Below are 26650 nucleotides of genomic sequence, written 5' to 3'. Positions count from 1 at the left end.
CTCAGGGCTGCTCTTGCTTGTCAGAGACCTTGCGGGATGAGCTGAGGTCTCCCGTGGGACCAAGAGCAGCCCTCCCACTGTTCCCCGTGACAGCTGTCCCCAGATTCCGGGTCCCCCTGTGCTGCAAACCTGGAGCACACACTGAGTCCGTCCCAGCCCTTGGAAGCCAGGGTCTGGTGCCTCAGGCTTGGAATCTGTTTAGACGGGGAGGAAAGGGGAGAAAGGACTGGGGACCTCAGACAGAGAGGGCTTCCCAAGAGCTGGCAGCTGTTCCCGGGCTGGACGCCAATGCTGGACGTCAGGTCCACACACCTCTGCTTCGCTCTGAGATGACGACCTGTGCCTTGCTCTTCGCCTTCATGAAGAAACAAGTAACAACTGTCTGAACATATGAAGTGATGCTTACTTAAACTCACAAATAAAAAACAAACAAAAGTAAGAAGTCTTTCCAACATGCTATTTTTTAAAAGGGAACTCATTTAAAACGTCAAGTAACAGAAAGCAAGTTGCAAACATCTGAATTGTTGCATCTGACTTTTTCTAATCATTGCTTCTTGTTTTGATGTTGTCGTTTTTAGTTCATAAGCTGTTTTGAGAGGCATCTTGGTTTACAGAACAACCAAGAGTCAAGTACAGAGCTCCCACAACCCTCCCCCCACCTGCCCCCACCAGTGCCTCTCACCCGCCCGCCGCCGTGTGTCTCACAGCTGAGAGTGACATGAATACACTTACAAAGTGCACCGTACAACTTCCTTTGTAGTCTTACCAACCCCTGGGAAAAGAGTGTTAAACCACACATGGATGAAAGTGGGACGTTTTCAAGGAAATGCCAAATGATTGAAAACTTTCATTGAAAGATTAAGAACAGAAAAATATATAGCTTTCCTTTTGCCAGTTTTAAGTGTGTTATAGAAGGAAACAGGGCAAGTGGAAGACTAAACTATTAGATGTGTGGTCAATTTATGTAGAGGTGGTTTCTCTTAACCGAGTCCTTTCATAAATCATGGTGGAAAGGATTCGTACACGGGCTTGGTTTCCTGAGCAAGTCCTACCACACCCACTTCTCAGGGGCTTGTGCGTAACCCACCAGAGAGAAGTCATGGACATCTCAGCGGTCCTGACAGTCCCTGGAGACGATTTCTTGGCCCCACGCGGCGTGGGCAGTGCAGGAGGCACAACCGCCCGGGTGACCACTGGGCAGGGGTGTCGAGCATGAGCTCCGTCCAGAAGACCTCCTTCAGGCCTCACTGCTCGCCACCAAAAGGATTGTCCCAAACCAGAGCGCTGTTCTGAGGAGCGCACTTAGACCAGATGTCAGCAACGTGGGACAAGGGACCAAGTTCCTTCCAGCACACCCGTGCTGGGGTGGGGGTGGGGCCTGACAAAAGCAGGACAGGAGAGAATGGACAACGCAGGTCTTTTAAGTAAAGTGATGGAAGCAGTGGCAGCACCTCAGTGTGGCTCTGAGAAAGGCCAAGTCAGGACAGCCAAGCGGGGCCACAGACCCCAGGGGAGGCACAGACCTTGAGGGGGGCCACAGACACCGAGCAGAGGCCACAGACCCCGGGGGGGCCCACCCTCACCCTCACCTGCGAGCGCTGTCGTGTGCAATCTGCCTCGGCTACTTCATGGGGCCAGCAGGGAGACCTCACTGACCTGGGTCACAGGATTTGTGGCTGCTTTAAGAAGAGGGAACCTGGGGTGTCTGGTTAGCTCAGTTGGTTAGAGCACAGTGTGTGTAACACCAATTTTCCCGGTTCAATTCCCGCATGAGCCACTGTGAGCTGTGCCCTTCTTAAAAAAAGAAAAAAGAAGAGGGGACCTTAAATGCCATCTGTTTTCCCAGTAACATGCTGTTCTTTTAAATGTTTTTAAATGCTCGACTGATCAGTATGGGTCTTGAAGTAAAAACATCAACCACATTTCATTTAAACAAAAGTGTAACTTTTTGGTGTCATGTAACAGTTCCACTCCGCAGACATCATTCTAGGGTGGTGATGTACGTCGGCTGAGAACAAAGGGTCACGGTGGCCACCGGTGACAGCTCTTTCATCGCGCACACAACAGCCAACGGAGGTGCGTGACATGGATTACAATGCTAACAGGTGACATTCGCCGTTCCTGGGTTTTGTGAAAATTCAGGACCCTGTTTATTACACTTGTGTTTTGATTCTGAAAGTGGAGGGAGCCTTCGGCTTGGCAACGCTGTCGGCTGGGAGGAAACGGAATTCTAAAGGAGCCAACGCAGGGCCACCTCTCTCCAGGGGGCGCGGGGTGTGGGCACAGCCGCCGACTTTCTTTATGCTCATGTCCACACAGCACTGTGCATTTTCATTTCCAACCACATTCTCCCATGGACGCCTCACCTTTTGTTAATATCACATTCATAACATGGTGAAATGACCACACAGTAACTCCGTGTTACGTACCTGCTACAAGTGACTGAAATAAATTAGCTTAATGGACTAACACGAGTATTCTAAACGGTTTTATTTGTCTGTACATATAAATGTGTAAACATGGCTTATCTCTGCATTCATGGTGGGTGTCACCGTGGGAGAGCTGGATATATTGCACTTAGTCATGTCACGTGGGCAGGTGACACTCCATCGGGCATCACATAGCCTTCTTTGGGACTTGGTGGACCAAACGGGTTCCTGTGTGCTCCCCACTTCGAATTGATGACCGCCGTCAAATTTAGTTGTAGGGTAATTTGCTCACCTGGGGATGGTTCAGGCCAAGACTTTTGGGGATTTTAAGATAAAAATGAGTATACAAAACATAAAAAAATTAATCCAAACCCAGTGACTACTTTCATTCAAGTCAGGCTCAGAGAATCTGGAATCTACAATAAATAATTATTGTCTAATTTTATAATTTGTTGTCCTGTGTTTTGTACCAGTCCGAGGAAAGGAGATGGGACGGCATCAGCTGCCAGGAGGTCTCACAGACGGTTGGTTGGCGGGCGCGTGTCACTCCCCTTCCTCTAAGTCAGGGACAGACACTGGCTGTGCTCTTCCATGGTTATGTCTAGAGAGCAGTTCATCGTAAATATGTCACTTTCAAGTCTGAAAAGCCAATACTTGCAGATACATTTGTTTATAACATAGTGCAGTGAATACAGGAAGAAGCATCATTACTGTACACTACTCAGGATTTAGGTATTTATTTAGGTAGAAAAAATGCTTTGAACACTCTGGGGAAATAGGTTTCATTTATAGAAGAATATTTCAGGGACATTTTTTTTTTTTGCATTTTTCAAGGATATACATTCGTACTGATTTTTGCTTCCAAATATATTTTAAGGCTGTTTGGTAAAATATATACTGGATATGAGGTTCGATTTACAGGGTGGGTTTTGTTCCTACAGGGAGTTCTTAACTACTCAGCTTTAAAAAAGTAAGACTCTGAAGCTCGCCATGCTTTCTGCCCGGTGCTCACTGGCCCGAGCATCGTGGGATGTGGAGGATGAGGACGAGGAAGAATGCCAGGTGTGCCCGCCTGCGCAGCCCTCCCGGACGCGCGCGGGAAGGGTGTCAGGCTGCACACAGCTGGGCACATTTAAAGTGCGAGTCACAGGTGAGGGGACAAAGTGCGACAGTAGGTGACAGGAGTGGCTCTGCCAGGGGCTGAGCTGGCGAAGGAGGAGTGGGAAGGAAGAGAGAGGTGCTGGGCGCAAGCATCTGCCTTCACGTGCGATCCTGCTTGTACCTGACCTACAGGGAGAACTCTGAATTTGGGATCAAGTGGGCAAATCTGATAGGCTCCTCCTCTGAAGACAGGTCTGAATAGTGACACAGAAGTTGTGTTGGAAGGATGGTCACTGCATCTAAATTTAATGGAACCTTTTCATTTGGGTCCTTCCTACTGTTCTCTGGTGCCAATCAGAATCATAAAAACTGGTTACTCTTCTTAGAGTGCACAGCTGGAAATCACCACATGTGACCTTTTTTTCCGTCATGTCTAAAACAGGCAAGAAATAAATTCTTGACTTAAGCAATACTGCATAGGACAAAATAATTCTGGAAAAATACAAATGTAAACTACCTTTCTTCTTTACCATTTAAACTGAGATATACTTACCACTCACATTCATGTTTCTTAAGCTTTTTACAACATCACAACTGTCATTTTAAACAAGCAAATTTTTGTTTTTTTTTTTTTTTAGGATACCCTGAAAAGTCAACTGATAGAGCAGTTTGAGACTATATACACAGCTATAAAAAAAATCACACAAAGCGTAATGGGGGAACTTAAAGACAAAACTGTGTGTGACAGTTTAAATTTCAAAGGAATAAAAACGACCTTGGAGTAAAGACAATCTTTTCTCTCTGGGATCCCGCTCCAGAAGAGCCAGCTTTCGTAAGACGCCCGCTCTCTGCCTGTCACTCCCCGTGGGTCGGTGACCGTCTCATGTGGCTGTGCTGGACGTTGTCCCCGGGCTCAGGCTTGCGACCTGTGACCGCTGGTTTCTGGAGAACCACTTGGAAGGGAGGCGGGTGGCTGCAGACGTGACTCCTCACAACTGGGAACCTGGTACAAGGGACTTCGTGATGGGTCAGCTGGGTTCAGGGGAGGGTGGCCCAGGTTAGGGGTGGGTCTTCCTTTTCCGCATTCCGCCTGTAGCACCTTCCACTTGGGGTGTCTAATGCCTCTAGTAGTGGTGAGATGCACCCCGTAATAGTTCTTTGTTATTCTCGCCTCTAATTATCACAGTTTATAAAAATATAAGTAACAAAAGGTGAGCTGGGTTCCATCCCAAGAGGTGTTTCTTGTTGTCCTCTGAGAACAGAGTGGCTAGGTGAGGTGTCCCCACGCTTATCCCTCATAGCTGATTGTTAAGTCAGGCCCTCCAGTGAATAAGCGAGGTCGTTCTGGCCACAGGCGGGCGGAGCCCGGAGTCAGGAGCGTTCCAGTGAGTGTATGGCACAGAGAACACAACACGGTGCGAAAGGGCAGACGGGACAGAAGGGGCGGGGAGCTGACACACTGTACAGCGCCTGGCGGGGCGGCGGGCCGCCTAGAGCCGGGTCTGGGCCTCGGGGATGTAAATCTCAATGCTGTCAGCGCGCTCGCCGGCCGAGTTCTGGCGGAAGGAGGCGGCCCGCTTGGCGGCCAGGAGGCGTCTGCGGGCTTCCTGGCGCTGTCTGTCCGGCAGGTCCAGCGACTTCTCTCTCGTGATGGGGAACTTCCCCTTAGGGGGCTTCTTTGGTATCGGAGGGGGGACCTTTCTTTCTTCCTGAAAAGCATCACAAGCATCACCCAACGTGTTAGGGGGTCACCACCAGCCCACGAGGGGGTGGGCGCCCTCCGACGCAGGCTGCGCGCCACGGGAGGGGACAGGACAGGACCCACCCACTCCCGCTGGGGACACTTGTCACTTCCCTCCAGCGCTGGCAGGTTGCAGGTAAGGAACGAGCTCTGCGCTGACACTACCTCCTGCGCCTCGGATCTCCTCCCACCTTCCTGTCGCTAAACACCTGGCAAATACCCACAATTCCAAGTTCTCGAGGGTCCCAGGGATTTTGGAAGGTACCACTGGACATCCGTGTCACATGCTGCCATCTTTCCAACACACTCCAGATTCTGAGGAGTTCATGAAAACCGTCTCGCGTGGGTGTCCCAGGGAGCCAGAGACCAACGTCGCCACCACGGGCCTAAACCCCCTCCACATTACATGTGTGATGATCTCTCACTTGCTGGGAAAAAGATGCAGATGATTCCTGATTCTTAGGTCGTGTTCTCAGTGAAGTCACACCCAAATACAGGTGTGCCCTTTTCAGAAAGGTAAATCCCACAGTTCTGCAGCCAGGCACACGTGACGCCTGCGGCCGGGCCCTGAGAGGTCCCACTCCGTGCTGCCCTGTGGCTCCTACCTGACAAAGGCGGAACCACGCATGCTCCTTCTGGGGCGTGACGCCCCAACTTGCATAGCCAGCCCCTCCTTCCGGGGAAAGGGCGCTCTGCCACAGGGGCCAGACCCCTCCTTTTCTAAGCGGATATCTGCTTATTGGGGGGAAAAAACCCCTCCCTATGTCTTTTCCCTTCAGCTTCCTCAAAACCCAGGGGCCAGACATGGGTGTGTGCTGGGAGAGGGAGAAGCATTCCAGTGAGTGTACATGGCAAAGGCAGGGTGAGCTCTCAGGGCCCCACCTCAGTCTCCTGCCAGATTGTTTTGTGCAGGAAGACTGTTTGGCATGTGAACTTCGTTCCCGTGGCTCGTCTGCAAACCACCTGCACCAGCGCCATGAGCCCGTCCTGACTTAGTGTGTGCGTCACAACAGTGGGCAAATTAATTCATTAAACCTTTAAGCTAGCTCCACATTTCATTCCTGCTCTAAGTACATGACTGGATTCACCTTTTTCCTCTTGGGAGTCTCTAAAATATGGGACTGGAGAAAATACACATCGACAATTCCTGTGTGAGTCCCGTCTACAGGGCTCATGGCCTCCAGGCGTGACCAGGTGGCCTCGCAGATCCATGGAGTGTCAGAGGACATGGCCAAAAACCTCTGGGTGTAAAGATCCGCTGAGTCTCTGGACAGGGTGCTGTCCTCAGCAAGACACTGTTCTCATTTGGGGACCACTGTCCACGTACAGCTTAGGTAGAACAGGTTACACTAGCTGTCCCTTCCTGAAGAAAGCGAACCGGAAGGATCCTGCATGTCTCTAGACTTGTTTATCATGTTCTCTTACTAGTATTTTTAAGAATAACTTTTCCATTTGGGATCGTTACTTATGACATACTCCACTTCAAAAGCCAACTACAGATCAGTTGGACTTCTAATGTCCATTTATGGCTCTCGTCCAACCTGTGTGTTCACCGGTGCCAAAGAGCAGGCCAGTCTCTGCAGTGGCACCTACGCTTCTAGCCTGGACGCCACCAACACGGTGAGTGACGCCTTCTGGGGAAGAGGAGATGATGATGACAGCTTTCATTCTAATTATTCTGATACACACCCTCAGCTATAAATTAAACACCACTGCCCCAAAGTATGTTGGATTATTTCTCTTTATCATTTTATTTTAATTGGTAATATCTAGCTAGGAAAATCAGGTTATGATCACTTAGAACTTTTCTAAAATGTCAGGAGAGCGATGTATTTGTTGTTAATTCATACCTATCTATTAGCCCTACTAGAGATGGTATCTTAAGTGGAGAAGTGAAATCACAGGGTTCAAGTTTAGTGGAAAATTTCTGCCTATTTTTAAGGGCCAAAGCTGACCGGTGGATAGGAAGTTTACATAATCAAACTACTCAATAAAGTTCAAAATGTCTTCTTATCTTCAATCCCAGACATGCAACTAGAAAGACTATCTGAACAGGAGACAGTCGTTGTCACATTGTGGGAAATCATCTTAGTACGACCCAAAGAAAGTTTGACAAAAATAATTCAGAGGATAGGTCTCTATGAGAAACGAGACTAGACTGACATGTGGTTTTCGGTTAGCGTCTTCTCTGAATCATCACGTCTGAGATGCAGAGCAGGAAAGAACTGTCCCCGCACGTGTCGTCACTACCTGTGGCCAATGACATTGATTCTGCCCTATTTACACACACACACACACACACTCATACTCGACCCTGCATTGCTGACTGAGGGCTGAGGAGCACGTGACAAGGCAGCCTTTGGGGCAGGCCACTTCCACACCGGGGCAGGTGCAGGAAACGGCCTTCAGGGGCATGATTACCTTTCTTTCTGGAGACTCTAGAATCTTCCAGTCATTGAGCTTCAGCTGCTGCAGTTCATCGAACTTCATGCTGACATCCTCCACGGATAGCTGCAGCATGTCCCAGTAGCCTGCCAGGTCCTGGGAGGTCGGTCTGGGCATGGCGCTGGGGTCCTAAGAAGATATGTGTGATTCAGAGCCAGGAAAGTGTGCGGCTGCAGAGTGCCCTTCCAGGAGTGGGGCGAGGGTGAAGCCTAGCTTGGATTCAGATGCCAGCATTCAACAGGGCCCACGACGGTTGGGGACTGTTTACACAAGTATCTGCTGACAGTTTAAAACTATGGAGAGGCTGCACACTGTGTGATCCCCACTGGAAAAGTGACATTCTGGAAAAGGCACAACTATGGAGACGGTAATAGATCTGTGGTTGTCAGGCGTGGGGGAGGGGTGAACAGGGAGCACAGGGGACGTTTAGGGCAGTGACACTCCTCTGTGTGACGCTGTGATGGTGGCGACAGGTCATTACACATCTGTCCAAATGCACAGAAGGAGCGACACCAAGAGTGACCTGATGTGAGCTGTGGACGCTGGGTGATGACGTGTCAGTGCAGGCTCATCAGGTGGCACAACTGTCCCTTCAGGGGGCTGTTGATGGCGGGGGCTGTGGGTGTGGGGTCAGGAGGTGTGTGGGAATCTCTGTGCCTTCCTCTCAGTTTCACTCTGAGCCTGGCACTGCTCTGAAGCATAAAGTCTACTACAAATATTTACATGCATCACATGCGTTCCTTGTTTCATTCTGAAAATTCTGTCTTAAAATCGGGTAATGGCAGCAAATACTAAAGTTTTTACATGCGTGACAGTTAACAAGCAACAGGGCTCTGAGGTTCTGGTCAGAAGGCGGGTCTGCAGCGGCGGTGGCAGTGGTGGCAGTGCGCTCAGAGCCAGCTGTGTCTCTGCTCTGCCTGACGACCATCGACACCCTACATGGTACTGGCCATTGAGTTTGCTCCACCGAGAGGGAGGACAGACAATCAAACCTCAGGAAGGAAGAAGATGCCTCCCAGGTGGGTTCCCTGCCCTTGGAAGGGACAGGTGGTGCCACAGAGCCACACATGGGAGCCCATGGGCCGAACGTGACCCGAGGACGCATTTGGTCTCCACCCAGTGCCTGGTGGATGTAGTTTCAGTGGGTTGTCTACATTTAAAATTGGGTGACTTCACTCCATCACGGGCTGGCTGCCAGGTCCTCCCACAATGCACAGCGCCGGCCAAGTGCCACAGCCCATGGCACCTCCCTGGCACTGTGCCCCACGTCCTGTGTCTGGCGCAGGCACTTAGCTTGGTCACTTCACCTGCCCACAGGCACGCGGGTTCACAGACCCTGGGTTGAAGATTCACATGTGATTCCTCGATTCAGTGGGGGCCCAGCTGACACAGAACAGTCAGAGCAACTGCTGGCGAGTGAACATTTATCTGAATATGCTTAAAATATGCAATTTTCAGCTTACTCATAAGTCATTCAGTTAAGCACCACACGAACTCCAGTTTAGTTCTGTTTAAACATCCTTGAACCTGTCACAGTCTGTCGGGCGGCTCTGACACCACAGCACAGACGGGCGTAAAGAAGACCCATTTCTCATGTCTGGAGGCGTGAAGCTGGGAACAGGGGCTGCAAGTTCGGGTGCCTGGAGAGGGCTCGTTTCCTGGCTCCCAGATGGCGTTTTCCCCTCTCTCCACATCCTCACATGGTGGGGGGGCCCGGGAGCCCCTGGGCCCCTTTGGGAAGGACACGAATCCCATCACATCACTCTGCCTTCATGACCTACTCGCCTCCCAAAGGACCCACCTCCTGCTATTATCAGTTTTGGGGGTTAGGATTTCAACATACGAATTTTAGGGGTTCACAGACATTTGGCCTGATTTGAAATCCATGTCAGATGATCACATTTTGGCCCCAGTCCATCTCTGCCGGAAGGAGCCAGATGGCAGCCCATGTGGACAGTGCTGTGGAGGGCGGGAGCTCCTGCCCGAAGTCCCCGGGCCCACACCCGCCCTGTCTCACCACCCGAGTGTGGGGCGCCGTCGAGGGTTTTTATGTGCGGCTGTTCTTCTGCTGACCGCGACAGGGTGGCTGTGGGACCTCCAGGCCCCAGGTGTCAGGCCGGCCACACTGGGCACTGGGTCCTCTCCTTCCCTGTGAATCTCAGTTAGCAGCCTCTGCTTGTGGACGAACCCCCTTGCTGCCGGGCCCGCTGTGTGATGGCAGGACCAGCAGTGCAGCCACCGCGGTCCCCCATGCCCCACGCAGGCCCGCCCCAGGGGCTGTGGTAAGCACCAATCTGACTGTGCAGGGCAGTGCGGTTTCCTTCCTCTGGAAGACCTCACAGGTACAGAGGGCCCTCCTTCCGGAGGTTTGGGCGCGACAGTGCTGGGCTCTGGCTGTGTGTCCAAAGAGAAAATCTACCGATGCCTTCTCAGTGCTGTGGCCCAGGAGCGTGTCCAGTAGGGCAGGCACCTGTCCTCACTGTCACCGCACTGGGCGGACAGAACAGCAGCCCTGCAGCTCCCTTCAGGCAGAGGCTGTGCGGTGTCACGTCACCAGGCACAGCCAGCACCGGGCTGCATGGCCTCCACTCTTTCTGAGGAGGTGGTGCGTCCGTGCCCTGCTATGTGTGTACATTTCCTGTAATGTCAGCCGTGTGCCCAGCCATGCCTCTCCCCAGCAAAGCCAAACCACACTGTGTCCTCGGCCAGCTGGTCACCAGACACACAGCTGCCTGCTCCCACAGCACAGGTCCCTGTGACGTGAGCCCTGCCATCCAGGTCCCACAGCTTCTCTCTGCATCCAGCATGTACCGAGACTGGCTGGGAAGTCGTGCTGGCCACACACAGGACCGTGGGTCCTGTTCAAACGCAGAGTTAGACCCAACAGGTCACGATGCAATTTGTATCCCCACCAGGTTCGTGGGGGGTGGGGTGGGAGCAGAGCTGCTGGTCCCAGAAGCACGAGTGTCAACCCACCAGCTCACGGGCAGGTCCTTCCGCATGGCCGGACTTTGGGAGCGTCTGCTCCGCCCAGCCTAAGTGTGGGGTGGGTTTGGACTGTTTTCTAGGTCATTCCTTTGACTGAAAACTAGTTTCCAGCCTAAAGCTTGCAGCCGCCAGCAGCGCAGCCACGGCTGCCGCGGGCCTTTGGCTTAAGGGCACGGGGCGGCCGGTGCCGTTGCTCCTGCCATGCTGTGTTGCCCCCCTTGCAAGTGCTTCAAACTATTTTGTCTAGTCCTAGATGGAAGCCCAGAGAAAGGAGGCAGCCGCACCTGATATTTCAGAGCTCAAAAGGACTTCTTAAAAGGTTAACAGAAAACTCCACGGGACAGGTATAAGAGGCATCAAAACTATTAGGATGCATAGTTCTTAAGTCTCATATTATCTGCTTAGGGCAGAGAGGACACGGACGTTTTATAAGCGAGAATAATGTTCTTTGCTCAGGCAGGTGCTCTGGATATGACTTCTCACAGACACCTGCGTGACTCAGGGGACCTGGCTCTCCAGTGGGCAGAGCAGGCCCTTTAAAGAGAAGAACTACACAGGTGTGACATAGCAGGCCTGCTAAACAAAGTGCCCACAGCTACACGCTTCTTTCAAGGAACACTGGCCTCCGTCTCCTCCTCTGAAATGTTGATTATAACCACGTCCCAGGCAGCGCGTGGTAACTCTTTCAATTTCATGATGAACGTTCATGGGGTTAATTGGAAAATATTAGAGAAAGATACTTTTAAAGGATCCTAATTGAAAGGGATGAACTGGCCACTCGGGTGTGCTGTGCTTCCTTCGATGTGTAAGAACATTCTATACATTCACTGTCTCCTTGCAAATTACAGAACAAAATAAAACCGAGTCTCCCAGCACCACAGCGGTGAGAGGCCTGGCAGAAGCTTACTTGCATTTTAATGAAAATGCTTGGTTTGAAAGAAATCAACGTATGGATTACAAAATAGCCTGTAAAGTAATGTGAATACTATTAAGTTAGTTCTCCAAATAACATTAAGTGACTACTTTCTTTAGTCCGATAAGGAGACGTGTCAGGTAAGGAAACGTGTACACGTACACACACATGTAGATGGTCCGTGTTCATACATGTAACTGTATATAAGCATAAATACATGCAGGTATGACTACACATGGTTTCTATTTCCCTCCGATTTTCAGGAAGATCAGAACCAAGTGAAATGCCTACTGTACCAACTAATCCAGTTCATGATACATTCATCTCAGTATAAAGCCCCGATTATTTCTAAAATCTCCTCAATCTTTTTGAATGCAGTTGTTTCTGTGTTCTCCGTTAAGCCCCCTACTACCACTGTCTTTATTTGTGAGGTCGGCTGTAACAGGAATTCGCTTTCCGTCTCCTTTCCTAAGGTTCTTGTACTGCATCCAGCTGCAAAGGCAGCACCGCACGGGGCCCCAGGGGACACTGCTGTCCCCTCCCGCTCCTGCTCCCGCTCCCGCCAGGCTATGCACCTCTGAAGGGCCCCCAGAACTGGGAAGTGTCCTCTGCTCTTTCAATAGTCTGCAAACTTGCAGGCATCTTTACCAAACGAGGGAGCTGGGAGGACGTGAAGCGCGGCCATGCCTCCGGCTGCCGGGGCCAGTCTCCCAGCATTTGCTTACCATGTTCTGTTGGCAAAGCCAGTAGAACTGCTGGAATTTCTGGGACATCAGAAGCTGGGCGCTCCCAACAGCACTCCGGATTTTGCCGAGAACTGTTTAAAAAACAACAACAAACATGTCGGAAAGTAGGTCAGTCAAGAAGCAAAAGCAGGGGCCGGCAGAGTGGCTCAGGTGGTTGGAGCTCCCTGCTCCTAACTCCAAAGGCTGACAGTTCGATTCCCACATGGGCCAGTGGGCTCTCAACCACAAGGTTGCTGGTTCAACACCTCGAGTCTCCCAACGGATGGTGGGCTGCACCCCCTGCAACTAGCAACAGGCAACTGGACCTGGAGCTGAGCTGCACCCTCCACAACTAAGATTGAAAGGAGAACAATTTGACTTGGAAAAAAAAAAAGTCCTGGAAGTACACACTGTTCCCCAATAAAGTCCTGTTAAAAAAAAAAAAACAGCAGCAAAAGCAAACACAGCACAGCAGCGGGTCAGCGTGGGCAGCAGGGCGGTGCCTCCCTTTACCGGGTATTAAAGCTCTCAGTTTACGGTGTGGAGTTCGTCCACGGACCAAACATTTTCTCAACCTGCTCGCTGCCCGATGCAGACGACCGAGTGTCAGCCGTTAGGTACCGCTGTCCAGTTGGGAACAGTCAGTTGGGAGGTGGTCTCGGGCAGGAGTCTGACCCGGGTCTGAGTTATTTCAGCGCCGACCTTCGGAAGCCTGCGTGGGGTGAGGACGCGCAGCAGTGCCTGTCTCCTGCGGACTCCGCACTCCGTTACTGACTCTACACGGTGTTAACTTGTAGAAAACCGCATTGATACCTGCTGTGCCATTGGATTCAATTAAACCGTGCTCGGTGCGCTGTGGGCAGGTGTCTCAGTGCAAAGCTGTGAGAGCCGTCTCACCCGCGAAAACGCCCAGCTCTGGGAAAGCTCGCGCACTACGCTGACCCCGCCGCACCTCGCACCACCAGGCTTGGGGCCTCTGGGGACGTCACCACGACACGCCCACCACGTCACGCTCGCGCTCGGTATGGGGTGCCACGCTCCCACGGCAGCCTCCCACTTAGCGGGCGCCACGGGCCAGCATGCAGGGAGAGCGGTTTAACCCACAGACGATTCCAAAGTGTATGTCTTTATCAATCAAATGTCTTTGCTTTTAGCAAAGGTCAATAGTTATGAAAGGAGAGCTGGGAGCGGACCGGGTTTACACCCGGCAAATAAATGACTGCGCACTAAGCCGCCAAACAGCCGGCACTCCACGCGCCTCCCTCCCGTCGCCCTGTCCTCCTGCTGTCACGCCGTCCTTAGCCTGCTGTGAGCACCTCACTGATGGGAAACGACAGCGCGGGCAGACCCACTCCGGCGCGAAAGCACTCAGGTGTCTGCTGTGGCCACGTGCCCTGGACCCACGTGTCTGTGCTGAGGTTCACGTGCCTCAGTGACAGTTCAAAAGTTGACCCCGAGTTTGCCCAGCGTGTACCTCTTACAGCCGGGGGAGGATTGCGCCCCACAACTCCGTTTTACCCTTCGCTCTGTCTCAAGACAGACACCAACTAACTGTGCCAGACGCTGTAAAACTCAGGTTATTGGGGGTTCCCTGGCCCCGCCTGTTCTCTCGGGCTGTCACAGGACAGGAGCTGGGCGGCCGCGGGTAAGCAGTGGGGCCGTGTCTGTCATGAGGGGGCTACCACCACTCCCCAACACGGTGTTCGTGAATTAGGGGTTTAGCTACCTTGACGGGACACTTAGCAAGGGAAGACAGCGGAGCAGAGCTCAGCGGCCTGAAGGAGACACGGGTAGCCCACGGTCTGTTAGGTGGCAGATTCTGACTCAGTGGCTATGGGGTGCGCCTGAGGCTGCGTTTCTCACCAGCTCCCAGGACGCCCCGGCTAGTGAAGGGGGCACACTCGCCATCACAGCCTTAGAGACTGTACTCCGAGGCGGAACCGGGTCCAGAGACTAGAACCCGCTCTCTAGCTTTCTCCTCCTGTTTCTCCAAACATCGGTGGTTTTGCAAGGCAACCTCCAAATAACCACTTGTGAGACTCACTCAACATTCGTTAGAATTGGCTCCTGGTAGCCGGCCCTCTGCTATCCCATCCCGGCCTCACTCTGGGAAGAAGTGCAGACGGGAGTCAAAGGGCTTTAACACCCACATAATGAAAGCTGCCAGGCTCCTGGAGCAGATGCCCCAGAAATAAAGCCACAGATGGGACCAGGTGCTCCAGACAGGTTGTAACGCAAAAGAGGCCGATTACTGAACAGCAGGTACAGCCCACGGTCACTTGTTAAGACATGAAGGTCTGATCTGGCCTTTTACAGGACATGTGCTTCAAAGAACTTTCCTCCTGGGTAGGATGATGGACTTAAAGGCTTTTTAGTTTGTCTGTGCTGAACCGACATTGCTGTTCCGCAAGGTTTTACTACGAGACAGTGTGCACACTCTGCGTAGCCCTCGGCAGTGGACCCACTGTGTGTGTGCAGCGTGTGCCGAGCCTCCTTGCCCGCCCTCCGTCCCTCCCAGCCCCCGTCCCACCTCGGTGTCAGGATCAGCGCTCGGAAGTCAGTACTCCCTGACAGCATCAATTCTATGACGCTAAAGAGTTGAAAACTGTAACTTTTAATAAACGTGAATAGACTGGATGACACCTTGGCATCCTTTCAGCCCTAAAAGAGAAAACGCACGGTGGGTTGTCATGTACCTCCCACCTGGGCTCTCGTGTCTTCCAGAACCCAGCCCAGCCCTGGGCGGCTCCTCAGGCCCGCCTTCCCCGCCGACCTCCTGGGTCCGCCATGGCAGCCGGCAGTGGGGAGGGCAGTGGTGGGTGCCCAGGTGTGTGGGGGGAAGCGGGGAAACAGCCAGGTCTCCGTGGGGAGAGCTGAGGTCCCACATACTTGTTCACATTTGCACCCCAGACCAAACACCTTCGGGCAGCTCTGGGCTCCCTGCTGGCGAGCGCAGCAACTGACTTTGGTTTGAAATGTGACTTCCCACATGCAAGCCCCCAGCTCCTGTGACTGACGCAAACACTTAAGAGACTGGTTTTCATCAAGCTGTTGCTGCAGGAATAGAGGCAAGGGACAAAAAGATGCACTTCCTCAGACGGTAATTGAAAACTCAATGAGTTTTATACGATTTCAAGTTGTAGTCCCTAATTTTCCGATTCTTCTGAAAATCTAATTCAACAGAAGTCCTGATGTAAAGACTTTAGTCCACAGCCTTTAGCACAACAGGACAGGTGGACGGGCTCTCCAGGTGCTGATCTGATGCAGCGAAAGGTTAGTACAAAGGGTGTGAATGAGTGCTGCTGGGACGGACCAGGAGAGTGGCGGGTGACGGCAGGGGGCGGTGCTGGTGCCTCTTCTGTCTGGTGCCTGCAATGGAAATGGCTTCCTGCGATTGCAAAGAACTTGAAGGGAAGATTCAGTTCATTCTTTCCCACTATACTTCCCCAGTTTTGTCCTAGTTTAGACACGTTTTCTCTCAAGAGGTGCAGATAAGGACCAATGCTCATCAGAGTGCAAGTTTGCAGAGAACCTGACACAACCCTGGCCTCTGAAGTACAAAGAAGTCTGATTAGCATACATGTTCCTTTCATTTATTTGTCACGCGCCGTCTGCAGTTTCCGACTCTGTCCACACGTGCTATGAAGTGTGTTTCACAGACAACATTTACGCTATGTTTTTCTTCTCGACTGGAATGGGTTTCTGTAGAATCTGCAGGTGGTTTGAAACCATCCTTCACTATCTGCTCGCACTCTGATCTCCTGGGACCCCTGGGGGGGTCCGCATCGTGAGCGGCTGTGGGGATCACCGTGGCTCCTCCCTGCAGGTCTTCAGCGTCACCATTTTCATGTTTTTCGAGCACACATTTCACATTTCTCTGCACGGCCATCGGGGGCTGACACGCGTGGAACACGCCCACAGGGCACTACCACACACTCAGCAAGAACCTGGCACAGTCCCCGTGTGCCTCCTGTCGCAAGGCTGGAGGCACGGCTGCCCCACCAAGCTAAGCCAGGTCTCTATGGGACAGCAGCCACCTTGCACACAGCACGTGAGCTGCGCGGAACAATCGTCGTCGTTCCTGATTCTTCACTGTGTCATCTCTCTGCTGCTCTGGGACGTGCTGGCCACTGCAGACACAGGTGCGGTTTCTCTGTGGCCGTGGTCTCCTCACCCCCAGCTCTGGGATGTGGTCCATGTCTCCTGGGGTCATTGTGAGCTGCTTGTCGTCCGCTCTTCCTGTGGCTACTGCACAGCCAGCTGAGACAGCATCACACATCTGATCCTGGCCTGTGTGAATATGCGGTGACTCAGGGTGGGCGGCCCTCACACACTCCTAGTAACGGGCCCCTGGGGGAGGAAAGCACGGAAGCCCCCGCTCTTCCAGCCTGTGGGTCAGGTCTGTCTACCAGGTGACCTTGAGATCACTAAGGACTGACTGTGGGCAGTTTTCTGGGATGATCGCTCTGGGAAGATCCCGTCATCCAGCTCCCCTGACTCACATCTGCATGGACCTACCAGATAAGACCTGTAGCTTTGGAACAATTTATTTCAGAAAACATTCTATTTATTTTTTATTTTGCTTCATTTCTTTTACCCGTTTGGTGTAACATAATTAGTACAAAAATCCCCAAACTCTAGTCTAGTAATGGTTTATAATCCCTCCAGAATATATCTGTGTATTAATAATAGGAAGGCTGTGTTAACATGACTTTACTTAAACAGTATTTCTCTGAGCACACGATAGTTTTTATTAACCACGGAGGACTGAAAATGTCAATTCATTCAGTCAGTTTGGTGAACTGTAATCACAAAATTACAGTTTGGGAAAAATTATTCCATGTAATGGAAATTTCAAAATTCAGAGGCCAGAGTTTTGGTTTAATAAGCCATTTCATTTATTCGCTACTTTCTAAAAGTGCCATGTGCTGTAACAAATAACCCTGTATCTTTTCTTCTACTGGGACTAGGATCAGAGGTTACCTTACCTTGTAAAAGTTATTAGGGATAATGTCTAACCCTGACTACTCTGCTGCTCGTTTCTGTGTGAAGCATGCAGGAGGCGTAATTCGTGTTTTGTCACCTCTGTCACCTAAGATCACGGTAGCTGGGACACCTAAGTAGTTAAGAAAAATCACAGAAAGTGTCAAGTGGGTGTGCTTCTGTTCTCGAGTCCAAGGCTTAGAGCAACACACTTCCATTTATTATTAAACAGTAGTGAACAAACCCCATGCACAGTCGAAATTCCTCAGCAGGCACCTACAGGACAGAGCGCACAGGACACTAGCGAGGAGGAAGGACATAGGTAGGCCCAAGGGCGACCGAAGGCCTCGCTGGCGCTTAGAGGCCGCGCTTTTACGAAGGTGTGAGTACAGTGTGAATGTCCTTGTTGATCAAGACCGGCCCTCTGTTCCCTCTTGCCTTTCCTCCTTCTCATTCTCAGTGACAGGACTGAGGGCCACGCATGGTCCAGGACTGCTGGTGGATAAAAAATGTATCAAATATAATCACTGTGTTCAAGGAGCCTAAGATCGCAAATGACAGCAGACAGCAGGGCTTTCGGGAAACACAGGGGTTGTCCTGCCCTTTGAGAAATGCATGTCCCCAGGGGCAGGAGGATGGCAGAGTCACGGGCCTCTGAGTGGTCAGTGGCCCAGCCTCTATTCTCGCATGTAGGTGGGAAGGTCCACGTCTAAATGAAGTCTTCTTAGAGAGGTGGGAATGCAGGGGCTCGTGCCCCAGTCTTTGCCTCTCCCCGCCACCTGCATGACCAAAGCCAGCGCCCCATTCTGGCCCAGCACAATGTCACCTTCCCTGTGAAGCTGTCTCAGAATCGCCTCCGCTGAAAGCCTCCTTGAACCTCTGAGTTTCTACACACGGCGCCTGCACAGCTCACATCACACTCGTCCCACGTATCTCCCGGTCACTGTGGGTTTGCCCTGGGCTTCCTCTGCCACTCCCAGGTCACTGCCATCAGGTCTACACTGCACCTTACTTGTCTCTGTGTCAACCCACAGCCTCTTGGACAGTGGCTGCCTCACTCATGAGCGCTACTCATGAATGTCTGTTGGAGGTTTATGTTAATGGAAGAATCCAGAAGGAGATCCCAGAGGTTCAAAGGGGTTTAAAAGCTCATTTAAGGGCAGCAGGAGCTCACCTCCTGCTCTGCCTTGCTGAGGAAAAACGTGTTCTCCAGACCCTGGTAATCACAAAGCAACTGCAGTTTAAATCGTGTGCATCCTAAGATGATGGGACCTCACTGCTGATTTAGGTTATTCTAGGTCCTCATATTGAGTTTCGCACGTAGTCCATTTATGACATTATTCCTGGAATTTTCTCGAATGCTCCGGGTGATGAAAGAACCGTGACTTACTGTGACAATGCTTTTTAGCCTTTTCATTGTCAGACCTGTGCTTAGTCAGAAGAAGAGTCCGCCTCCTTCTCACTTTCACCTCTCAGTTTCCAATGGCTGGCACGATAACCTATGTGTGTGTCTTCTGGGTTTAGGATTCTCTCTGGGCCACAGACAGGTCCGGCTCCAGCCACAGGCGGTTGGAATGGAGTAATTGGCCAGGGCTGCTTCCTGAGGTGGCAGAGGGGGTCCTGCTGATGGCCAGAGGCGGCAGCAAGGCGGCGGGAGCTCCCAGCCAGGACAGTCTTCACTGACTGACTTGTTGACGGCCAGCTGGGAAGTGCGGTTCTCCCCGCCGACAGTAGGACTCTGACCTGACTCATCGCTATGCTCTGGTTTAGGGCAGGTTACCCGCCTCTCTGAGCTGAGTTTCTGTATTTTTGTAAAGGTGGCAACAGTATCTATGTGTCACCTAACGGTGACACACCTACACTGTACAGAAAGCACTTGGCACAGGCGTGGGGCACGATATGTGCCCTATACGTGCTGGCACAGGAGTTTCTTTTTTAAAAATGTATCTTTTTTTAAACGGTAGTCCTTGAAAAGCTAAGGAGCAAGTTAAAAGTGAGCCTTAAGCATGGACGATTAGGGTGAGGTCCGTCCTGCTGTCCCCCTACAAACAGCAGCGACTGAGGCGGGTTCCTCCACACACAGGAGCCCCAAATGGTGTAAACTGACACGACTGCACAACCCAGTGTCCTGGGCGTGTCACGGGGAGGACCTGACAAAGGTTACCTCCTGTTCAAGTGTTTCCTGTCCCTTGCTCTCCGCAGCTGTGTCACTGAGCAGCCACAGGATGCCCAGGTATGTCCTGATGGGTGGACGCAGGCTGCACGCGGCCCCAGAGCGCATGCGCACCCCTCCCCCACGCGCCCTGGACCACTGAACTCTAGTTTCCTGTCAACTTAGCCAATTTCGCGTTTCATCTTTTTGATAAAGATTATAAATCCTGTTACAGTTTAGGTGCGTTTGCCAAGCGAAGCGCGCTGCAGGAAGTGGGTGGTCTCTAAATACTAGAATCGCGAGTCCCGAACCCACGGTGCTTGTGGACACGTGCTCGCGGCCCAGCACCACGGCCAGGTGCGCAGCCGGCGGGGGACACGTCCTCCAGGACGCTCAGTGCCCGGTCCCAGCCCGGGCGAGGCCGCGTGGGCCTGGGCGACGGGGAGAGAGGCCCGGGCGGACGGAGTCAGTTTAGAGGCCGCGCCTGCCTTTCTTCACAGTCAGCACCGCAGGTTGTAAGGATAACGCTCAACACACCATCATCCCCACGAGCCTCAGGGGCGCCCCCCGAAGGCGCGCGCACCGCAGGCCGCACAGCTCCGTCACCACGCATCTGCACGGCGTGGACCACTGACCTGCGCCACCTACCGCGGCGGCCATTAGAAACGCAAGGTCAGGGCGCCATCCCCGGGCCGCGGGCCACCCTTTGCAACGTCAGAGTACAGTGATCAGCCAGTGCAGGTGGGAAGTCCGGGGAAAGACGGAATACACAGGGGAGCGTGATCGGTCAAGTCCAGACCTCAGAAATGCCTCTGAGAAACTGTATTTTGCTAAGGACAAACGTTAGTGCTAAGTGTGCTACAGCTGCGCTCTTGGGATTCTTGGCCTATAAGCAGAGCAGGGTAGTATCTGTGTAGCAATCACAAGGATGCTGCTTGGGACAATCCCTGTGACAGGTTTCTCCCACTGAATGGGGAGAGGAGTATGGGGCACTCGTGCACAGAGGCAGAGCCCCACCGGAGCCATAAAGGGTTTGCAGCAGGTCCGCACTTCCCATGGCTGTTCAGGACGTCACACAGAGGCTGCTCGGCCCTGAGGACAGACGGTGGGGGGCACGCCACCACCTCACTGACTGGCTGAACCTTTCACTCTTCACCAACCTTTCTTTGGCATACAGCCACAGCAATTTCTTATAAACATGGGATGGTGACGGTTCTAGAAAACGGTAAAACGCTCCACATCCAACCGCCCCCAGAACTAAAGAGAACTGGCACGTGGACCGCAAGATGGGGACGGCCCCATCGGCACCGTTACCTGACCACACGGAACACAGACCCTTCACAGTTTTAGGTTCACTAGTTTGCTTTTCTCAGACTCCAGGGGGAGACGGCAGGAAGCACACTTGCTATAACTCACTCCACTGCCAAAGGGACTCCCCGTTAACACTGCCCGGCTTGCTGGCTTTCCCGAGGCTACCCTGTGCCGAAGCCCCCGGGGCCCCGCGCTCTTACTTTCTTCTGCGAGGTCGTTCTCCTCCGCCTCCCGCTCCATCTCCTTACACCAGCCCTCCATCCTCTTGGTCTCCGTGTGCAGCAGCTTCAGAAACCAGGAGCCGTCCCTGCGGCACGGGGACATTCCCCCGCCGTCGGCTGTGTCGCCGGCCGGCTCCAGCCAGGGCTCTGGCGGGGGCAGCGGGGGCAGCGTGGCCGTGTCCACGGGCGCCCGGTAGTCTTCTCTGTAGCTGAACAGGCCCTGCGTCCGCACAGTCCTCACCGCCCCATACTGCGTGGGGGTGCTGGGCTCCGAGTGCCGCTGGAAGGACGACCCGAACTGCAGGCCCTTGTCCTCCATGGTGACGTGCCCCGGGAAGCCCTCCAGCTCCAGGTCCGCCTGGACACCGGCCGTCACACTGTTGGAACGCCTGAAGCGCCCGTGTCTGCACAGAAGGGAAGGAAGACAAACAGAAGCCGGTCTGAGATGATGCTGTGTAAGCACCGCGGGTGGAGAGCACGCCCGCACTGACCACTCAGGGAACACCAGGTTGTCCGCCTTTGTCAGCATCACCTTGCTGCTTCCTCTACGAAACATTTCGCTTTGCAAATAATGAGCCACTAACGTGTACCAAGTCGCAATGTCTTAGATTAAACCTCCTAAAATCTGAGTTTATCGCAGGCCGCCGTGAGGTGACAGGGCTCCGTGAGACTGCCATCTTGGACGGCTCCCTTTCTTTTAGAAACATGCACAAGTTTACACAACCCCCGTGGTTGCCTGTAAAATGAAGCCCTGAGTTGCTTCTTTTATGTAATGACACCTGTATCCTGCTGAGGTGTGGTCAGTAGCCATGTCACATTTCAGGGCACGAGTTTCTTCTCCCATCTGAACAACATGGTATCATCCTCATTGAGTCCTTTATGCAAAATAATGAATGCAAATTCTGACTTCAGCATTGTATGTATCTAAGTGTCACCCATTTCCAATAGCTAATTACTGAAATGATTGACAGGAACAAGAGTATAATCGGAGTCCAGATGTGCCTGGGTGAGAGCTGCAACCCACAGACGGCCCTCGGCTGTGACTGCAGCTGCGGAGGGATCTGCGCTTATCTGTCTGCTGGAGGAGGCAAAGCACAAGGCACAGGTGGGCATGGGAGCAGCAGGGGGGGTCCCCAGGCGCAGCACATGCCAGGTTCTAACAGGTCTGCTGGGACCTGGAGAGCCATTGGTCTGCAGTCTGAATTCCCTGGCCGTCAAAGTCTTTATAGAAAGGGCCCTAAAACCCTGCACTCTGAGTGACGCCGCCCAGGGCTTTACCAACTAGATGCTGATTGAATTTCCAGGTGTGATGTGCTCACTAAAATTTACATTTTTTGATAAAATTCACAAGGTATGCTAATTTAAACATAAAATAAATCAGTCACCCTGCTCTTGTTACAAAAGCAACACCACTGAACTGGACAGCTCTGTATGTTAGATCAGAGGTGGTCCTTTTAAGTGAAACAATCAGGAAGTAGCTAAGGACCCAAGCTCTCATTCTCTCCCTCTGTTTTTCTTTTTACTTTTAACATTATAAGGTGAGAAAACATGCATTTGCTTCAACTCAGCCTATTTCTAGCCTTTGGATAGAGGACCGACTTCCCGAGCTGTCAGCCGCTCTGCTTTCACGGGTGGTAAGTTACTTTAGGAAGACTTATCCCCCCGCCTCTTGCAAAAGCAGGACACAGGCGGATGTTCATTCATACTTGAATGGTGGAAACTGAGAAGTACAAACACGTGACCATGTCTCCAACTGTGGCGTGAGTTACGGATGGTCAGAGTGACCAGGAAGCCTGCGGCCGGCTTTTCAGCCACCACACCAGGAGCGCGTGCCGTGAAGCTGACTTACCGCTGTGCGTCCTCCACCTGCACACCCACCGAATGGTACTCCCGCAGCCCGCGGCTCTCCGTGTCGGAATCAGCCGCGCTTTCCACCTGGTTCAACACAGAACACCTGGTTTAGAGCCGAGATGAGGGACCCCCGCCAGGGACTTGCTTTGTGTGTGTTCGTGTGCTGTGATCAATCACATGTGTGTTATTAATGCAGCGCCACAAACAGAGGGAAACGCACTCACGTTGGTATCATTTTGCTGCTGCTATGTTTTGTCAAATTTTACACAAGTACTTGAACTCAACCCTGCACTTCGGTCTTTTAAAGGTATGCAGATAAAACCACCTAGTCCAGCTCAGGTAAAAAGTCGGCTCCGTTGGACTGCATTATCATAGAACTCACGAGGGCTTATCACACCCCACAGTGAAGAAAGTCAGAGCTGCAGGAAGCAGACAGCCAACAACAAGGAGGCGACTCGACAGGACTGTGCTGAGGGCGGCAGCCATGTACACACACGGAGAGGAGCCCAGGCCGTGAGCGGGAGCGCGAGGTAGTGGCCCCACCAACCCTACGGGGGCCGTGTCACACCTGCGAAAAGGACCGTGCCCAACAGGGTGATGTCAGAAGAGGACAGGACACAAGGTTTCCACTGGCTGTGTCTGCCCCAAACCTCCCCAAACCCACGGAGAATCAGAAGGGTCACCAGCTGTGTCAAGTTAACACAGGAGGGTCTTCTAGCCAAGTACATTTTGTAAAACAAAAAACGAAAAACCACAAACCAAAACCCAGAGCTCTCAGTATGAAAAGTCTGTGGAGCCAAAGGTGAGTGTAGTCATAAATATTATCTGAGCTACTCAACCGTCCCTTTCCTTTTTCATAAAAAATATCGCTTGTTGTAGCCATAGGACTTCGACTGCAATCCAAAATGTCATAACGAAGTTGTAAGACACACCTTTTCTTAGGAGTGTTGATGACCGCTATGAGGGCAAGCGACAAACCGTCACACACGTAGTTATGTTGGTCAAGAGAGAAAGTACGTAACCACTGGGACCGCGGCTTGCGACGGCGCAGAGGCTCAGCGATGCCACAAGGCCAACTCAATCTGTGGCTCACAGAAGTGATGACGCTACCTGCTGACATTTATTCTCTGCCCACCAGGCACTAGCCTCTGTGCTAAGAGTGGAACAGACATTTTGCACACAGTCCACTGTTGTTTCTACACACTAAACAGCTGAGGGATCAGAAAAGGTAACTTCCCCAGGGGTGCAGAACTCATCTGGGCAGAGGCAGGGCTCACGCCTGGATCTCTCTGACCGCAGAGCCACGCTCTGTACTGACTCATCCTCCGTGGCCAGATAAATACGGCCACAGGAAGACCATGGAGGTCACACCTAGTCACTGACCGCGGAGAATGCGCTGGTCCACCCCGTTCTTTCCTGGCATAATTCTGAAAACATGCACTGAGGTTGCAGCACCTGTGTGCACGTGTTGACAGCTGGAAGAGGAAACAGGCTGACTGCAGGACGAAGAACACTCCTGAAGGAAAAGCCTCAGCTTGTGGTCACCATTTCTCTTCCTAGTTTCAGGTGAGCATGGCTTTAATGTTTCATTATTATTCGTGCTGGATGTGAATGTGAAGATTGTTATTTTACACGAGAGGATCTCAATAAGAATCAGTGTGTTTAGGATCACGTCCCACGTGAGTGCAGACGCTCCCTGTGCTCTAACTGCGTGCTGTTCTGTTTCACGAATGTAACTCAGTCTCTGCTGGAGGGATGATTTGCTTATTTTTACTTTCCTGCCGTTATCAATGGTGCTGCTGTAATACATGCCTGCAGGTGTGTGTGAATGCAAACCTTTGTGAATCCACTCACAGCCTGTGTGTTTGCTGGGTCAAAGGTGTCGTCTTCTACAGTTTGGGTAGATATTGTCAAATTCGATAGATACACAACGTGGGTGAAATGAGTTTATACGTATACTTTTAGAGAGATTTTTGTAATGGAAAGAGCACTCACTTTTATCATAAGGATGGTCAGAATATTTGCCACTTTTAGGATGCTAATCTAAGAAATTATCTTGAATTCTGACAAATGTGTGAGGTATTCATCACAGTATTATTTATAAGGTGAAATGGGGAAAAATGGGGATGGCAAAGTAGGAGAACAGTAACATGCAGTAAATTAGGATTTACTCAGGACGGAGCACCGTCCATTGAGGTGACAGTTATATGCACTGTAAACATGCACATGAGCGGACAGCACGAATAAAACCATGAGATGTGTGTGTACATAAAACACACAGTCACAGATATGTAAGCATACTATGTACGTGACTACAAAATACAACCAAAATAGAACAAGAGGATTTTTTTTGCTCCTTTCTCAGTCTCCACATTTTCTCTATTATAATTATCTTATTTTTATAGTGGATGAGGAAAACATAGCTGTTGGAGCCAGTCAGAGTGGCCGAATGACTCTGAGGTAAGTCTTCATAATTCTGTTGGGTCCTTTCTTCCTGATCGCAACATTGAGGGAGCCCCGCACCCTGTTTGACTGACGAGGAGCCCTGCACAGGGGCCAGATTTGGGTAAGTCTGTCCACAGTGAGAACTGACACCTCTCCTCTTGGCTCTAAGGTCACAGGGCTGTAGTGAGGTGGGCACTGCATTCAAGGACTAGACCTTTCCAAGAAAAGTGAAGGAAAAGGCAGAGAGAACGTGATAAAATCACATACGGCAGGATAAGCTACACATCTGTCAGTTTCAGAAATCCTGGGCGTAGACAGCTTTATGTAGATAGAAAAAAAAAAAGAAAATTTAAGAAATGAAGAGGAATTTCTGTTTTGCACAGAGGAAAGGAAATCAAACGACTCTTCTCCCAAGAGGAAATTCTGGACACAAGCAAGTAGAAATGGAGTTAAAGTTTTGAGAAATAAATGCACACCTTTGTTTTGACAAGACCCAGGGTGTTCTAGGCCCTGAGCAGAAAGGTGAGTCAGCAAAGGTGCTGCATCTTCAGTGACCTGTGCCTCTGGCAAGTGCTGTGTGAGGGCTCCCCACAGGGTGAGTGGGGACGCCTTCCGAGAAGGGGGTTTAGGCTCCAGGGGACCCAAAGTCCTCACATCGCTCCCCAGGCCTTGTCAGAGGGGCTGAAGCCATGCTCAGGCCCCGATGACAGATGGGAGGGAGGACATTCCTGAACGTGCCCTGTTTAGGGGACAGGAGTTTTGTGTGGCTGGTGTGTGCACATGTGCACGTGTGTGAGTGTGTGAGGGGTTGTGAGCTGGGAGCAGGCAGGGCCCCGCGTGCCCTGGTGCCCGTCTCGTGCATGGCCTGGCTCTGTGGGAAGTGAGAGCTCCCCTAATTGGAGCCGGTACCAGCCAGACCGCCCTGGAGCTTGGATGTCAGCCCAGCTCACTGTGTTTGCCTCCGACAGCCTGCACGTGGCCGGCAGAGACACGGCAGACACAAAGGTGCTGTATTTCCCGCAGGACCGTTCCCAAGTTCAGACTTAAACATGATTTGCGGCCCTGCTTCCCTGAGGGGCTCAGAGCCCCTGAGGCACACGTAGCCCAGGCTGCCGGTGGGACTCTGGTTCGTGAGTAAACCCACATTCTTAGGGAGAACATGACACGGAACCGTAACAGGCGTTCCGAGGCTGCCAACGATCACCCCACGAGCTGGTGTGACAGCGGTGACCGCTCCCAGTTAACATGGGGCTGCTGGGACCCAGAGGCGGGGTCTGGGGACAGTTCCACAAACACACACACAAAGGAAAAGTAAAAACTCTGCATAGCAGACAAGCTGCATATA

The 26650-nt window shown here is 51.9% G+C and overlaps 1 protein-coding gene across 2 annotated transcripts in view; it reads right to left on the bottom strand.

Moving 5' to 3' along the window:
- Positions 1-2491: 2491 nt before the first annotated feature.
- Positions 2492-26650, bottom strand: part of DLGAP2 (DLG associated protein 2) — a 452087-nt gene continuing 427928 nt past the window's right edge. For both annotated transcript variants that reach the window (XM_033104757.1, XM_033104759.1), the window contains 5 exons: positions 22859-22944; positions 20989-21413; positions 12343-12434; positions 7693-7845; positions 2492-5239 (listed from right to left, as the gene is read on the bottom strand). In XM_033104757.1, the coding sequence (XP_032960648.1) occupies positions 5021-5239; positions 7693-7845; positions 12343-12434; positions 20989-21413; positions 22859-22944 (975 nt within the window). In that variant the 3' untranslated portion in view covers positions 2492-5020. The remainder of the gene's footprint in view (positions 5240-7692; positions 7846-12342; positions 12435-20988; positions 21414-22858; positions 22945-26650) is intronic.

The sequence above is a fragment of the Rhinolophus ferrumequinum genome, chromosome 4, assembly GCF_004115265.2.
Source record: "Rhinolophus ferrumequinum isolate MPI-CBG mRhiFer1 chromosome 4, mRhiFer1_v1.p, whole genome shotgun sequence".
NCBI classification, from domain to species: Eukaryota; Metazoa; Chordata; class Mammalia; order Chiroptera; family Rhinolophidae; genus Rhinolophus; species Rhinolophus ferrumequinum.
This window is presented reverse-complemented; position numbering and strand designations above follow the sequence as displayed.